Source organism: Crocuta crocuta, unplaced genomic scaffold (genome assembly GCF_008692635.1).
Source record: "Crocuta crocuta isolate KB4526 unplaced genomic scaffold, BGI_CrCroc_1.0 scaffold348, whole genome shotgun sequence".
NCBI lineage: Eukaryota > Metazoa > Chordata > Mammalia > Carnivora > Hyaenidae > Crocuta > Crocuta crocuta.
The window spans coordinates 197,478-214,600 of NW_027529573.1; the positions used below are offsets into that span (position 1 = coordinate 197,478).

Consider the following 17,123-nt stretch of genomic DNA (forward strand, 5'->3'; position numbering starts at 1 on the left):
GTAGTGAGGGTCTATAAATTGTTGATTTTTCTTAGTCCAATCTATAGCAATAATCATGTCTTTTGATAAAGAACAACCTGGCTTAATAGTTGTTCCCTCCCTGGACTCTAAGGCCAGGTTAGACCCCGTTTTTGCACTCTTCCAACTATTGTAAGCTTATTTATGAACAAATATTTATGAGAATACTTATTTTTCTTTTTCTTTGTTGCTCTAAAGTGAAATGTAAATGTTTACTGCAGTTCTAAAGATCCTTTGAGGCTCTCATTTCTCCCAAGGATCTGTGCTTAATGGGCATTACATTTTAAGGCAGCAGATGTGTGGGATCAATGGAAGAGAAGGAAAGAAGATTGGTGGGAAAGAGACATGAGTGCTGTGGGTGGGGAAATAGTGAAAGAGCAGGGACAGGAATCTGGAGGAGCACTCGTGGGTTGAAGAGAGTCCAAGGCAAGGGAAGGTGGTGAGGATAGGTAACAGAAGAGTCCTGTTAGTCTGATCTCAAGAAGCTACTCATAAAAGACTGGTGCCTGAGAAAAGCTGGTGTGTGGCTATAACAAAGACCCACTAAAAGGGCTGTTGCTTAAATTCATAGGAGTAACCTAGGAGATGAGTTATATATTACTCACTGCTTTCTCTACTATCTTTTACATGACATTTTCTCATTAACTCTTCTTACAGCCTTTGGTGGCTTCCTTCATGGGGGATATGAAGTGATTTTTGAGGATTAACTCCTTCAATGTAGTAGGTCTTTGGGATGTCCAACTTCCCTACCCCAGTATAAGTTTCTGTTAAATAGTAGAAAATAAGGACACCAGAGGAGAAATGATAAGAAAATTCCTGTGGTCTAATGTTATTCTTGTTCTAAATGAACTCGTTCATTAGTTTATTCGCTTTAGGTCTGATTCTTTCTCTACTCTTAACTTTTTATCTCGAATGGTAGGATGGAAAGTTAATCAGCATGGTCAACAGCTAAAACTCCTTCCAAGATCAGCTGAGTGAAAAGTCTGGAAATGTTACTGGAACTTAGTTTATTTTTACTTTTTTCAAACAACAGGATTTGATTTCTCATAGTTTTGGAGGCTGGAGAATTCAGGATCAAAGTGCCCGCTGATTTGCTCCCTTCTTTCTGGCTTGAAGATGGCTACCTTCTCATTCCGTCTTCACATAGTGGATGGGAGATAAAGAAGAAGCAAGTTCTCTGATATCTCTTCTTGGCACCAATCTCAATACAAGGGCTCCACCCTCATGATTTATCTACACTTAATTATCTCCAGAAGTTCACATCTCCAGAAACCATCACACTGGGGGTTAAGACTTCAACATAGGAATTTTGGAGGGACACAGTTCAGCATGTAGCATAACCTAAAATGTATTCTCTAGAATTGGAGGAATCATTTAACATGTAGGAATAATGGAGTGATATAATTACAGAGGTGTTTTAGGATTCAACTAGTGGTGGTATGGAGTTGATCATAATTTGAAGAACAGAGAGACCAGACAATTTGGAACATAGTACAGATTTAAAAACATGAAGTAACCAGTGAATCTAAACCTAGAAATTGTGGGGAGGTGCTTTAATAAGAATGGAAATGAAAGGTAGTTAGAATGACTAATGTTTTAAAAGTTATTTAGAACCACTTAGAAGTTTCTTTGAGTAATTTGATAGAGGGTAGGGGAGCTTTGAACAGATTTTTATGAAATACAAAGAGAATAAAATGAATCCATTGAGACTCTGATTTTTAGAGACAAAGCAATTAATAGCAACATTACCAGAAATTTAGACATGCATTAAGTCAGAGTTCTTGTGGAGAGAATACAGAACTAGAATCAGAAATCGTGAATTTGAGTACTAAATCTGTCTCCAGGCCTTACATATAATTTTAAGTAAAATTATAAACTTTTCTAGGCTTTATTTTTTTTGTATTTATTTAATTTTTATTTATTTATTTTGAGAGAGAGAGCTGCAGAGTGAAAGCCAGGGAGGGGCAGAGAGAGAGAGAGAGAGGGAGATATAGAATCTGAAGCAAGTTCCAGGCTCTGAGCTGTCAGCAGAGAGCCCTACATGGGACTCAAACTCACGAATGGTGAGATCATGACCTGAGCTGAAGTTGGCCTCTTACCTGACTAAGCCACCCAAGTCCCCCATAAACTTTCCTAGGCTTTAAAACACTATCCTCAGATAATTCTGATGGTCATATTAGTTGTCAGATTAAATTTTTATTCTATTTTTTCTTTAAAATTTTTGTTTTTATTTATTTTCTAACTCTAAATTTAAATTTTGTTTTATTCTGATTTGTATGATATTAAGGATATATTAATAATTTCGATTTAGAATTATTTCTTTAGAGAGGGTATTAGAGCATACATGTAGAATTACCTAGAAAATAGTTAATAGAAATGTGGAAATGATACTCAGAAGAAGGATGGATTAGGGCCGAAGTTCTCCCATAGAACTTTTTAAAAAAATTTTTTTAAATGTTTTTTTATTTTATGTTTTGAGAGGGGGGCAGGGGAGAAGGGCAGAGAGAGACAGAGAGAGAGACACACACACATAGAATCCGAAGCAGGCTCCAGACTCTGAGGTGTCAGCACAGAGCCCAGCGCGGGGCTAGAACTCATGAATGGTGCAATCATTTCCAGAGCCAAAGTTGGATGCTTAACCAACTGAGCCATCCAGGCACCCCTCCCACAGAACATTTTTGATTGGACATGTAGGGGATTACTACTGTCATCTAGTAAGTAAAGGTCAGGGATACTACTAAACATCCTAAATGCATGTAACAGCACTCCCGCTCCCCCAATAAAGAATTATCTGGTCCAGACAGGTTAGTGGTACTTAGGTTGAGAAACACTGGATTAGGCGGCATCATCCTGGAGTTTAGATGATTGAAGTTGTATATAGACATACCAAACCAATTTTCATTGACTCTAAAGAGCAGTGTTTTTAAACTTGCCTTATGTTTTCTTACATTAGCATATCTCCTAATTATATACTTAGTTTTGAGAAAATAAGAAATTATGGGGAGCCTGGATGGCTCAGTGGGTTGAGAGTCTGACTTCGGCACAGGTCATGATCTCATGGCTCGTGGGTTCGAGCCCTACATCAGGCTCTATGACAGCTTCTCTGTGACAGCTCTCTGACAGCACAGAGCCTGCTTTGGATCCTCTCTATCCCTCTCTTTCTCTGTCCCTCCCCCACTTGCACTCTGTCTCTCTCAAAAATAAATAAACATTTAAAAAGTTAAAAAAATGAAATTAAGAAGTTGTAATCACTATTATGACACACTAGACTGTATGCTTCATGCATTCACCACTTTCTTCCTAGTACTTGGTAGTGTCAGACCAAGTTGGGCAAGCAAAATATAATTGTGAAATAAGTGAGGAAAAGAATAAATAATTTTTATTCTGCTTAATATTCTGCTGCTTTTTTGGCTTATTTCCAAGTTAGTGTACACAGTTCAGGGTTAAATATCTATGTGTTCCAAAATTATATGATCATGTGCTAAGTAAGTTGTTAATGAGAGGTACATGACATATATTAAATGCCAGTTTAATTTTTATAGTTTGGATTTGAAGTGTCCACATTGGGCTACAATGAATTGTAATATGTTTTCAAAAATTGGTGAGTTATGAATCAATTTAAAATCCGTGTTTTTCAAACCACTAGTAGTGAACCACTGATGAGTCATAATTGATTTTGTGGGTCATGGTCAATTAAAAAACTAAGAAAATATTAGAATAAGCCTCCCATGTAGTAAAGCAATTATTATTTATGTCTTTTTGTAGTGAGACTCTGTATACATTGTTGTTTGTTTGGTTTGTTTTGTTTACTATAGGTTGTGAGAAAAAATGTTTGTAAAAAGCTAGCAGTTTTCAGTCCTTCATTGGCCCACAGAATACCTGACATGGACAGGGCTCCTAAACTAAATCATAGAAAATGAAAGTAATGGATTACAGTCTGTTCTACAAAAAACAGTTCTTATTAATGAAAGTTAGCATTAATTTATTTAACAAATTCTGTATTTGTTGAGCTCCTATGTTGCACCAGGTACTATTCATTTTGCTGGGGGTACAGTAGTCAACAAAAGACCATCCCTGTCCTTTGGTGTTTACATTCTACTGGGTAGTCAGTAGAAAATAATCAAGATGGGTAAAGTTCACATTGTGTTAGATGGTGATGAGGACTTGAAGGTGAGGGGAATGGAAGAGAGAATGTGAATTAGTAGTAGATTGGAGTATTTGAGAACCTCTTTTTTTTTTAATAGTTTATTGTCAAGTTGGTTTCCATATAACATGCAGTGCTCATCCCTACAAGTGCCCTCCTCCATGCCTACCACCCTCCTTTCCCTCCCCCCTCCCCCCATCAACCCCCAGTTTGTTCTCGGCATTCAAGAGTCTCTCATGGTTTGCCTCCCTCCCTCTCCCCCACTATTTTCCCCCTTCTTCTCCCCCATGGTCCTCCGTTAAGTTCCTCCTAATCCACCTATATGTGCAAACGTCGTATCTGTCCTTCTCTGCCTGACTTACTTCGCTCAGCATAACACACTCAAGTTCCACACATGTTGCTACACATGGCCAGATTTTGTTCTTTCTCATTTCCGTGTAGTATTCCATTGTATAGATAAACCACATCTTCTTGATCCATTCGTCAGTTGATGGACACTTAGGTTCTTTCCATGTTTTGGCTATTGTTGTGAGTGCTGCTATGAACATTGGGGTCCATGTGCCCCTATGCATCAGCACTCTTGTATCCCTCGGGTAAATTCCTAGGAGTGCTGTTGCTGGGTCATAGGGAAGTTCTATTGCTAATTTTTTGAGGAACCTCCACACTTTTCCAGAAGGGCTGCACCAGTTTACATTCCAACCAACAGTGTAGGAGGGTCTCCGTTTCTCCACATCCTCGCCAGCATCTAGAGTCCTCTGATTTTCTCATTTTAGCCACTCTGACCAGCGTGAGGTGGTATCTCAGTGTGGTTTTGGTTTGTATTACCCTCATGAGGAGGGACGCTGAGCATTGTTTCATGTGTTTGTTGGCCATCTAGATATCCTCTTTGGAGAAGTCTGTTCATATCTTCTGCCCATTTCTTCACTGGGTTGTTTGTTTTTCAGGTGGGGAGTTGGGTGAGTTCCTTATAGACTTTGGATACTAGCCCTTTATCTGATATGTCATTTGCTACTATCTTTTCCCATTCTATCAGTTGCCTATTAGTTTTATGGATTGTTTCCATTGCTGTGTAGAAGCTTTTAATCTTGATGAAGTCCCAGTAGTTCATTTTTGCTCTTGATTCCCTTGGCTTTGGGGATGGGTCAAGTAAGAAATTGCTGCAGTTGAGGTCAAGGAGGTTGTTTCCTGCTTTCTTCTCTAGGTTTTGATGGTTTCCTGTCTCACATTCAGGTCCTTTATCCATTTTTAGTTTATTTTTGTGTATGGTGTGGAGAATCTCTTTGAGAAGACTTGGAACAAAAGTCTGAATATGGTGCGGAGCAAGCCATGCAGGTATCTGGGTGATGAGCATGCATATGAGAAGGACAGCAAATACAAAGTCTAAGCAAGGTAAAGTGTTTAATGTATTTAAGAAAAAGTAAGATGGTTAGTGTGGCTAGAGTGAGGTGGATAGGGGAGAGGAATAGGACATAACTACGGGGGCAGTACATAGGATTGGAAGCTGATCTTACAGGCATTGGAAGCATTTGGCCTATTACTGAGTGAACCAGAAAGCCATTGGAGTGTTTTGAGCTGAGCAGTGATATAATCTGATTGAACAGAACCATTATTCTGCCATGTGGAGAAGAGACCTCAGTGGGAAAATGAGGATTAGAGGGAGAAATTTAGGAGACATCAGTGAATGGACTATAAGGATTTGAGGTGGGATGAGATTATCAAGAGAGTTCATTCCTAATTTACTAGGCATGTGATAAGCATTTGACATTGAATTATACTATTTGTTGATTGTGTGTAGGAACTCTTACTTTGTTCTTTGAATTTGACACTTCTATATTAATATTTATGAAGTTAGTATGTATGAATCAATTGAGATGTTCATTTAATATAAAGTTTTCTTCAATTCTACTACAGAAAAAGGTACCATTGAATAGTTGGTGCTTTTTAAAGAGAGCTATTACCTTAAGTCTGAGAAATAAGAACTTTCTTTTTAAAGTTTTTTTTTTTATTTAGTTTTTTGGTAATCTCTATACCCAGTGGGGGACTAGAACTCATAACCCCAGGATCAAGTCGTGTGCTCCTCTGACTGAGCCAGCCAGGCACCCCAGAAATAAGAACCTTTGCCTTTGAGATACAGAAACACAGTTAAAAGTTTTGAACTTGCCAAAGAAAGATGCAGCTGGTTTATGTGTGACTTAGAATTTCAGTCTAATTTTTTCTGACTCCAAAGCCTATGTTTCTAAACACTGCATAGTGGTTCCTTTATAAAAGAATATATCCTTTGCATGTGATTTCACCTAGAGATTGGTTATTAGACATTTTTCCTCTTTTCTAAATAGAAGTAATCATGATCAGCAAAGCTAGATTCTGGAGTTGCACAGACTTACAACAGTAGATTTTAAGCTGTAATTTATCCTCTTAGGTTCTTAATGTCCTTATCTATAAAATAAGAGTGTTTACCTTAGGGTTTTGGAGAGAAATAAGGTAATGCATTTTTCTGTACTTACTGATGTGTAGTGTGTTTGTACTTAGGTGACAATTTATATAAAGAACACACTGGGACTTGTGGCCATACCTTCAAGAATAAAAAAAAAAAATTAGACAATGGAACAACCATGTATATTATGTGAGGAAGAACAAGAGCCAGAACCACAGCAGAACATAGAAGAAACCAAACAAGTACATGATGAAGATGCTGAGTTGATCTTTGTTGGGGTAGAACATGTAAATGATGATGCTGAGCTGATCTTTGTTGGGGTGACTTCAAATTCAAAACCAGTCGTTTCAAACATTTTGAACAGAGTCACCCCAGGTTCATGTTCAAGGAGGAAAAAGTATGGTCACCTCAGAAAAGATACTACTCACAAATTACAGCCTATAAGTCATGTGACCCCTATATCAGAAGCAGTGACTACCTTGCCTGTTTCTGAATCAAGATCAACAGATAGTCCTATTATTATTGAGCCTTTGTCTAAACCTGATTATAAAAATAATTCACCACAAATCGTGCCTAATAGCTCTTCAGAGTTATGTTCTCCTTTGATTACATTCACAAATTCATTGCAGCATCCAGGAAGAGCTGCACTTCCTGTTGGAGGTATGAATAAAACTCCTTGCATATCAAAGCAACTTTCTACTGCTGAAGTAAACAGTGTAAATCCCAAAAGGCTTAAACTCAGTGATGGAATCATAGGGGGACATGCTTCAGCATTGTCCCCTTCAGGTATCTTTCATACAGTGACTGCTCAGCAAAGCACACCCTCAAACAGTGTTCATACCTCATTAAGCCATGTTCAGAATGGAGCACCTTTCCCAACAGCTTTTCCAAAGGACAGTGTTCATTTCAAGCCTACAAATCCTGTTAAGGAAAATAGACAGGCAAAAACAGATTTTTTGAGACTAGCAGGTGAAAACCAGGCTGTTGATCCCAAGAAAGAAAGTCTGGTCATATTACTTCATGACTTTTATTATGGGCAGCATAAAGGAGATGGACAGCCAGAACAGAAGACTCACACAACCTTTAAATGCCTTAGCTGCTTGAAAGTTCTAAAAAATGTCAAGTTTATGAATCACATGAAACACCATTTGGAACTTGAGAAGCAGAGGGGTGACAGCTGGGAAAGTTACACCACCTGCCAGCACTGCCACCGACAGTTTCCCACTCCCTTCCAGCTGCAATGTCATATTGAAAGTGTACACACTACCCAGGAGCCCTCTACTATCTGTAGAATTTGTGAATTATCATTCAAAACAGATCAGATTCTCTTACAGCACATGAAGGACAATCATAAGCCTGGTGAAATGCCCTATGTGTGCCAAGTTTGCAATTACAGATCATCAGCCTTTGCTGATGTGGAAACACATTTCAGAACATGCCATGAAAACACTAAGAATTTGCTCTGTCCATTTTGTCTCAAAATTTTCAAAACTGCAACACCATACATGTGTCATTATAGGGGACACTGGGAAAAGAGTGTTCACCACTGTTCCAAATGCCGCCTACAGTTTTTAACTTTCAAGGAGAAAATGGAGCACAAGACCCAGTGTCATCAAATGTTTAAGAAGCCTAAGCAACTGGAAGGATTGCCTCCTGAAACAAAAGTTGTTATTCAAGTGTCACTGGGACCTCTTCAACCAGGATCAGTGGATGTAGCATCCGTTACTGTGAGCACGTCAGATTCTGAACCATCACCTCCCAGGTCTAAGAGTAAAGTTTCAAAAAAACCTCGTTAATTCTACTTTCAGTAAATCTAACGCAGGTATTTCAATCGAAATAAAAAACCCCATAAAAATAAAAAAATACAAACTATACATTATTTAGTAAAGTCACACAGTGAAACCAATAAGTCATTTATGAGTTTCTTTTTAAATTCATGAAATACAGTACTGTCTGATCTGAATCTGATATGTTATTTAAAGTATATTACCTGACTTTCATGTAACTGTATCTGGCTTAACATATAAAAGGTGTTTTGTGTGTGTATGTGTGTGTGAGAGAAAAAAAGTAGAAGCCTATTTATTATTTTGATATTTCATGTTATTTGTAAGTTTGAAAGCTCTAATTTCTGCATATAGAATCTAGAGTTTTTTAAGTACTTAATTTTATTTTCAACTTTTTCCATGTCTTGAAGATTTCAATATTAACTCTAGTCAGACTGGAAGGACTTTGTACAACATGGTCCCATTTGCTGCTGAGTCCCTAGAAGCGTCTCTCTTATGATGGTTTAAAATAATCTCTCTGAGAGCATGAGTGTGAAGTTGAGGGAGAAGGTATGTCATGGATGAGAATCAGAAACTGGGAGATTAGTCAGTGGAGACTCCTTGTTCTGGTGGAGGGAGAGGGGTGCCTATGCGTGCTCTCTCTCTCTCTCTCTCTCTCTCTCTCTCTAGTCTAGGAGCCAAGGCAGAAAGAACAGTGTCTCAGAGTGTCTTCCTAGCAAAAGAATAGCCGAGGAAGCAAAAGTATTCAAAATAAAAGGTTCGTGTTTGGCAAGGGGCCCCTGCAGACATGAAATAATCACTGTGTATCAATTGGCTTCAAATGGAGAAGCAGGGGTAACAATAGAATGGGGCCTGGAGTCTGAGGTTCTTGTTGAGCGATCCAAAGAGGAATTTGGTTTGTTCTTGCCTAGCTGGCCTTTGGTCAGAATGAATTAGCCATATACCTCTCAGCTGCAGCAGTAAAGCAAGTAAAGTTTCCCCAGGGAAAGGAGCCCTGACATCCCTAGTTTGAACTGCACTGGACCCATAGTTTGAACTGAAAAGGGCTAAACAAGTGGTATCTGTTCAGTTCAAGGACTGGGCTAAATTTAGCTCTATTGCTAATAAGTTAGAATGGGAGTTGCCCAAGAATAGTAGGTACAGTGGATGAAAGTAATAACCCATGGTGACTGAATAAAATGAAACTCACTGTAGGGCTTTTCCTGATATTTTCCCATGTACATGTGTCTTACCCCAGTTGAACATGTAAAATTTGCAAGTTTGTAACTTGCCTTGGACATGAATGTATTACATCTAACGGTTACTCTCTTGTGTGTATAGTTTCCCTTCTTATAAAACTAATGTGATTTTGGGTCTTTCTTGACACACTCTTAATGTGGAAGAAATGTCCCATTTATTTCATTAAGTATTACATTTTAGAGTTCCTGTCCTTCACCTAATCTGTCCAACTGCCTAATCTGTGACTGTACAGTGAAACTTTTCCCTTTGCCATTTCCAAGGACTCTCATATAACTGCAGTGCCCTCTGAATGTTGGTTCCTGAACATCAATACCCTTGGCTGCTTCTGTGGGTTCCCAGGATTGAGTGTCCCTGGGCATTTTCCAGTGCTGTCCCTTCTTCCTCCACCTCTGACCCAGGTACCTACAAGCCTCTGTGCACCACTTAAGGAACCTGGGATGCTGTCTATAGACCTGAGCCAGGAGAAATCTCCTGTTTTCCCTTGCTTTCTCTTCTTTCAAGGCATCTTCCCTCTCCCCACTTCTCTCTTCCCTCCTCAGCCTTGTTAAATTTCCTAAGCTTTCACAAAAAGCTGGGAAGGGTTAGTCATCAGGGGCTTAGCATCCCTTCTAGAATTGGGGAGGAAGGATGAAAGATAACAAAGTAGTTGTGAATATATTGTCCGTGTTTTAAAGAATTTCCTGAATGTAGATTCTGTTATATTTATTTGCTCAGTGTTTGATTGATTTATATGCACTTTGAACATTTTACTAGGCCTTTTCAGTTAGTTTGCTTGGGCCAAGGCACTTTGTTAATATTTCAGCCTGAACCTGTTTTACGTGGAGAGAGAAAGAGAGTGAGAGTTTGAGTGAGTGAGTGTGTGTGTGTCTGTGTGTGCGCACACGCATGTGCATATGTGCACACGCTCTCTTGTTCTAGTCTCAGGTGGAAACTTCTGTGTAAAAATAGATATGCAGACTTCTGCATACTTCTCTCCTTTATTCTGTTCATGTGACAGTGTCTGTTTCTGAAAACAGTAAAAATATGAAATGTCTTAGCTCTTTGTTTTTGTGGTTGCTTGGTATTATCAACACTTATAACTGTTGTTTGCTATTTAAAGTATGCCCCTAAGGAGTACAAATTGTTATTTATTGCTGACTACAGGTTCTAGTGATATGACCCTTGTCTACCTCCTCTTGCTCTTCCATTCTCTGCCATGTTACTCCACCATTTTCCCCACTAGTGCACTGTTTTTGACGCATTGGCCTCACTTTTTAATTTTTTAAGTAAATCATATTTTTTCCTGTTCCAAAGACTTTGCAACTGCTGTTTTCTTTCTTAGAATGCTCATCTAGGCCTGCATGGTTTGCTACCTCGCTTAATTTCAACACTTCCTTTGGTTTATTGAGCTTCACCAATGTTCTTAAAAGATACTGACAATGAAATCTCCCCCTACCTTTTTCCTCTTCCCCCTTAATGGCACTTTAAGCCTCCCCACTCCTTTCTTTCCTCTCCAATCCGGTTAAATTTCCTAGGTTTTCACAAAAAGCTAGGAAGAGATAATCATTAAAAGCTTTGCTTATCTTAGAATTGAGCTAGCTTGAGTCAGTTTCTGTGCCTGCAACCAAAAGAAAATGAATATAGTGAGTTCTTTCAGGAGCTTTCTCTGTTTTTCTATTGATACCTCTCTATTTTTTTAAGGCAATGTCACTTTGTTTCGTTTACAAATATATTGAATATCTGTCAAAATTACTATTTTGTTACTGCCTTTTGTGAATTTCCATGTCTATTTTGCTTGCTTGTTCTTTCAGATAAAATTTATTATTTTGTTAATGTTGCCAAAAATTGTAAGTAAAATAGCAATTATAGTAATAAAATGCTGTTTTGAAAAAAAATATTTTTGTTATTTATCTTTTCACTAATAACATGGCATACTTTTAGTTTAAGTTAATTTTTATTTGGTATCTATGCACAATCTGCCTTCCTGCCAATTTTACTTATTTTTAATCATACTGCATTGGCCAGAACTTCCAAACAGTGATATATGAATGAGCTTTCTTGTTTTTGGTTTTAGTGAGAAATGCTTTACTAGTAAAGGTAATGCACATACTACTTAATTAATTTCTGTCTTTAGAAGTTTTAAAGAAAATTGCTTAGTTTTATTGAGTAGCTAAGAATATCTATGGAGGCAGTCTTTCACATTTTCTTTACTCTTCTAAGATTTTGCTCAGCCTGATTCACACTTTTCTATCAGAAAGGCTTTACTCCACCTGACTCTTTTCTATCAGAAAGGATTTGTTCAGACTGGAGGGGGCAAGGTGGCGGAGAAGTAGGGAGCTCCGTACATTGCACTCGCCCCCATATCTAGCATGGAGAAGATCCGAAGCCATAGGAAACCTTACAAAATCCCAAGAGATTGGGAGAAAAAGGACGCAGAGTCCACTGAGAAAGCCTTCTAATGTGAGTGCGAACTGGGGAAGATAAAATCAGGCCGGGATCAGAGGGACTGGGACGATCCCCCTCTGCGGGGAGTGAGAGGGGAAAGAGAGAGGCTGAAACTGCTCAAGGATTTGTTCAGCCTGATTCATACTTCTCTATTAGAAACCTTCCTTTCCTGAAGTAATATTTCCACTTGGGACTGAGTATTATACCCTCAGAATCCTATTCCTTTTCTCATTTCTAATATTAAAATGTATTTCCTTTTCCCCTCATTAGATTTGCCACAGTTTTAGCAATGTTTCTGATTTACTTTTTCCAAGGATCAACCCTTGATTTATTATGTCAACTAATTTTTTTGTTCTCAATTTTTGCCTTGATTTATTATACCCCTCTATTTTCTTAAGGACTTCTTTTTTTTCTAAGGGCTTTTTAAAATTTATTTATTTCTGAGAGTGAGAGAGAGAGAGACAGAATGAGTAGGGGAGGATCAGAGAGAGAGGGAGACACAGAATCCGAAACAGGCTCCAGACTCTGAGCTAGCTGTCAGCACAGCCTGATGCAGGGCTCGAACCCACGAACCGTGAGATCATGACCTGAGCCGAAGTCGGATGCTTAACCAACTGAGCCACCCAGGCACCCCTAAAGACCTTTTATTTTAAAAGCTTTATTTTTGTTTATTAAAGGATTTAAACTTTGCCTATCTTTGTTTACACGTTTGAATCTTAAATATTCATATTTTCATTTTTATTAGTTTTCATTCTGTATACCTTTTTTGGTAAGTTCCAAAGATATGAAAATTTACAGACTGAATGTTTTAGTCTTAATTTATAGTTTACTGTGAATTAAGTTTTCCTTGGAATTTTCAGGGTATGTGTGTGGGTATATACTAAATGACTTTATATACATCCTTTTCAAATCACAACATGGGTTATTAAAAAAGGATATGGTAAAAATAATAAACTTTTAATTCTAGAAATCTGTCTCCCCAAAATGAATATACTATAAAAGGTAAAAGTATGAAAATACTCATTTGAAAGAAATTCCTAATGATAAAACTTGGGAATGTTGAAGAAAAATTATTTATGATGTTGAGGGTAGAGAATAAGAAATTTGATCCGATATCAAGGGTGGGGAATTTTCCCTAAACTGACCCAGCAAGATTCTTGTCAAAACTGGAGTGAAGGCAGATCCCAAATTTGGGGATATATTCTTTATCTAGTCCTGTATAACAAGTTACCACAAAACTAATGACTTGATTTTATTTTTTAATCTTCCACTGTTTCTGATAGTTGGAAATCTGGGAGTAACTCAGTTGGGTTGTTCTGGAAATTCCATGTTCTGGGAGTTCCATGAGGTTGCAGTCACCTGAATGATACTGGAAGAGTTTCTTCCCAGATGGCTTCCTCACATGCTTATTAACAGAAAACTCCAGTTCCTTGCTCACTATTGGGAGAAAACCTCAGTCCTCCATATGAGCCTCTCTACTGGGTTACCTAAGTATTCTCAACACATGCCTAGGTGGCTTTGACAAATATTCCAAGGAAGTGAGAAAGGAAGCTAGACTGTCTTTTATGACCTAGTATCAGACATTTTACTCTTTTGTTTCTACAATATTCTGTTCATTAGAAATGAGCCACTAAATCTAGCACATATCAAGGGGAGGGTAATTAAGCTTTACCTTTGAAGAGAAGAATTCATGGGTATAATTTTAAACCATCAGGTTTACATACTTCCTATGTGCAAAATAAATTCACCTCAGAAGGCCTACAAAAGTTGAAGTCTAGAATCTCATCATCCAAATCAGGTCTAGTTGTAGATCAAGTCCTTGGGTGGTATTCCTTATTTGCAGTATCTCAAGTATAATTCCCCTGAATTTGAAGACGTGTGAACAAAAGAGATAAGTTACCTGCTCACCTACATCCCCACCCAATAGCAATAGGACAGGCATAGAACAACTTTCATAGACATCCATGTTTAGAAAGGCTTTGGAAGAGGAGATGGGAGTCACTTGTTGGTGGCAATTCTGAAATCCCACCAGGTATAATATGTTGGCAATTCATTGATTAGGACTCAAGGCCTGGAAATTCTCTTGGCTTTGATGTCAGGATTCTTGATTCTGCCCTATGACATACTTGTTTTTATGAAAGGAAGGTTATAGCTAAACTGAAAACTATGTGTGTCTCCTGTTAAGCTTCTTGGTATTCATGCCAAAGAACTCCACTCCAAAACCACAACCACTCATCTCTTCAAGATATGGAGGACTCTTGGTTTTCTGCTGAGATAGTTGAGGGACAACACCCATAAGCTTAGTAGAAGCCCCATTGTCTGATTTGAGATGATCTTTGAGCCACACCCTTAAACTCTTTAGAGGGCTTTGACCTGCCTGAATGGTGCCTTAACAAAGAATTTTACAGCCCCACTCTCATCTTTAGACCACTTTTCTTCAGTGCCCTGGGTTATAATCTTTGCTTGGTTGCCATTAATTTCAGCATCTTTTGCCATCTGAAGAGCTGGAAATTTTCAAAACCTACAAGTTCTGGCTCCTGTTTTGTGTAACAGTTCTTCCCTCAACTTTTTAAATTTCCCTTCATTTGTACTACAAGCAACAAGAAGCTAGGCAGTACTTCCAGCTCTTTGGCTGGAAATCTCCTTAGCTCGATGAGTCAATTAATTAGGTACATTTTATACTTTTCATATGAACTGAAGGTGATGGTGTTACCAAACACTCTGTCAATACATAAACCATTTCTCAGTTTTTCTAATAGCATGTTCCTTCCTTTTAAGCCACACTGGAGCTTTCTCAAAGTCCAGTTTTTGTTTTTTCTAAGTCTTATACTAACACTCTCCTCTAAGTCCTTCTAGCTTTAGCCCGCTGCCCAGTTCCAAAGCCATATTTTAAGTATTTGTTATAGTAGCATTTCCCTTCCAGGTACCCAAACTGTGGTAATTATCTGTTACTATATTAAATATCAGTGTAGACTTACCAGTTTAATTTTTTTTTTCATAGTTTTTATTTTTGAGACAGGGAGACAGAGCATGAGCAGAAGAGGGGCAGAGAGAGAGGAAGACACAGAATCTGAAACAGTCTCCAGGCTCTGAGCTGCCTGCACAGAACCCAATCCAGGCCTTGAACCCATGAATTGCGAGATTATGACCTGAGCCAAAGTCGGGTGCTTAACCGACTGAGCCACTCAGGCGCCCCTAGACTTGCCAGTTTAAAACAATTTATGGTTATCAAGAGTCAAGAATTTGGAATCTGCTTAGCTGAGTGGTTCCAGCTCAGCTTCTTTTCTGAGGCTGCAGTTGAGGTGTTTGCTGGAGCTCCAGCATCTGAAGGCTTAACTGGTGCTTGAGAAACAGTGTTTTTGTACCCCTGAACTCATGTTGAAATCCTAAACCCCAAATGTGATGGCATACTAATATGGGACCTTTGGGAAATGCCTGGAACATGAGGATAGACCCCTCATGAGTGGGATTGTGCTTTTATAAAAGAGATTCCACAAAGCTTTCTGGCCCCTTCCACTATGCCAGGATACAAGAAGCCTGTGACCTGGAAGAGGTCCCTCACCTGACCATGTTGGCACCCTGATCTTGGACTTCCAGCCTACAGAACTGTGAGCAATACATTTCTCTTTTATTACCTACCCAGTCTGTGGTATTTTATTATAGTAGCTTGAATGGACTAAGACAATCAGCTTCTAAATTTACATGGCTGTTGGTAGGAGGCCTAATTCCTTGTCACATGTTCCTCGTGTCCTGTGAGCTGGCTTCTAGCAGAGTGAGTGATCCAAGGACAGCAAGGAAGAAGCTGCCCACATAGCTTGGAGATGAAATACCATCACTTCTGTCATATACTATTGGTCATACAAACCAGTCTTAATATAATATTCAAGTTGACCACATGTAGACAGAAATACCAGGGAGTGGGATTTCTTTGGTGGCTTTCTTGAGGTGCCTCAGGGAGAATGAACATTAGAAATTTTTGCAACATGGAGGAAAGGGCAAGATGGCAGAGAAGTAGGGAGCTCCATACATTTCACTCGACCCCATATCTCACATGGAGAAGGCCTGAAGCCATAGGAACCCTTACAGAATCCAGGAGTTTGGGAGGAAAAGGATACAGAGTACACTGAGAAAACCTTATAGCATGAGTACGAACTGGGGAAGATAAAATCGGGCCAGGACCAGAGACACAGAGGGAGGGGGAGATCCCCCTCTGCGGGGAGACGCAGTGAGTCTAGAGGGGAAAAAGAGTGGCCGAAACTGCTCAAGACACTGTCCCTGTCGCTGGAGAAAAGAAAAACCTTCTCTCGGGACACAGAGGGATCCAGTTTCCTGCTCTCCAGCTGACCCTAGGCGGGACGCACTCGTGCCAGGCGACCCCCTGCGGAACTGCTTCCCGCTCGCCAGCTCGACCTGGAGGGTATGCGCAGTGGCCCCGTCTTTGTGCTTCTGGCTCGGCTGGATCCCTAGGGGGGAGGCGAAAGGCTTAAAATTTCTGAGAGAGAGTTTTGCCCGCGAGTTTATATTTTGGGTGAGGGGACACAGAGGGACCCGGTTTCCTGCTCTCTAGCTGACCCTAGGCGGGTTGCACTCGTCCCAGGCGACCCCCTGATGAAACTGCTCCTTGCTCGCCAGCCCGACCTGGAGGAGACAGGAGGAGCGGCTTCTGGTTCGATCCCCAGGGGGAAGGCGAAGCCTTGAAACTGCTCTGAGGGGCTCGCCTGCGAGTTTATATTTCGGGCATTTTCAATGGGGCGCGCTGACTGAGATCTGGAAACAAGGCCTGGCCTGGGATATAGAGCACAGCCCACCTTGGCTACGCCCCCAGCACAGGGAGTTTACACACCCAAAAAAGTGAGTTGCAACCCTTGGTTCAAGAAGGGACTGGGGTGCCGCCACTCTTCTTCCCACAACCGCCAAGGCAGGACTCCCGTGGGACCCACTGGATCAAACCATGCCCATCCCTGCTAGAGAGCTGCTGCTGCTGCTGCTTTTTTTTTTCTTTTTTTCTTTTTTTTTTTTTTTAATATTTTTATTTATTTCTAGGAGAGAGAGGGAGAGAGAGACAGCGTGAGCAGGGGAA

General features: G+C 39.6%; 1 protein-coding gene across 5 annotated transcripts in view; it reads left to right on the top strand.

The window, feature by feature from the left end:
• Nucleotides 1-17,123, top strand: part of ZNF280B (zinc finger protein 280B) — a 50,689-nt gene that overhangs the window by 12,907 nt on the left and 20,659 nt on the right. The window contains exons 3-4 of one of the 5 annotated variants that reach the window (XM_077761535.1): nt 5,412-5,551; nt 6,692-8,918. The exons of 2 other annotated variants lie outside the window; for them this stretch is intronic. In XM_077761535.1, the coding sequence (XP_077617661.1) occupies nt 6,764-8,392 (1,629 nt within the window). In that variant the 5' untranslated portion in view covers nt 5,412-5,551; nt 6,692-6,763 and the 3' untranslated portion in view covers nt 8,393-8,918. Of the gene's footprint in view, nt 1-5,411; nt 5,552-6,691; nt 8,919-15,568; nt 15,633-17,123 lie in introns of those variants that run through there. 2 more of the 5 variants (XR_013334510.1, XM_077761536.1) reach the window with 2 other exon arrangements.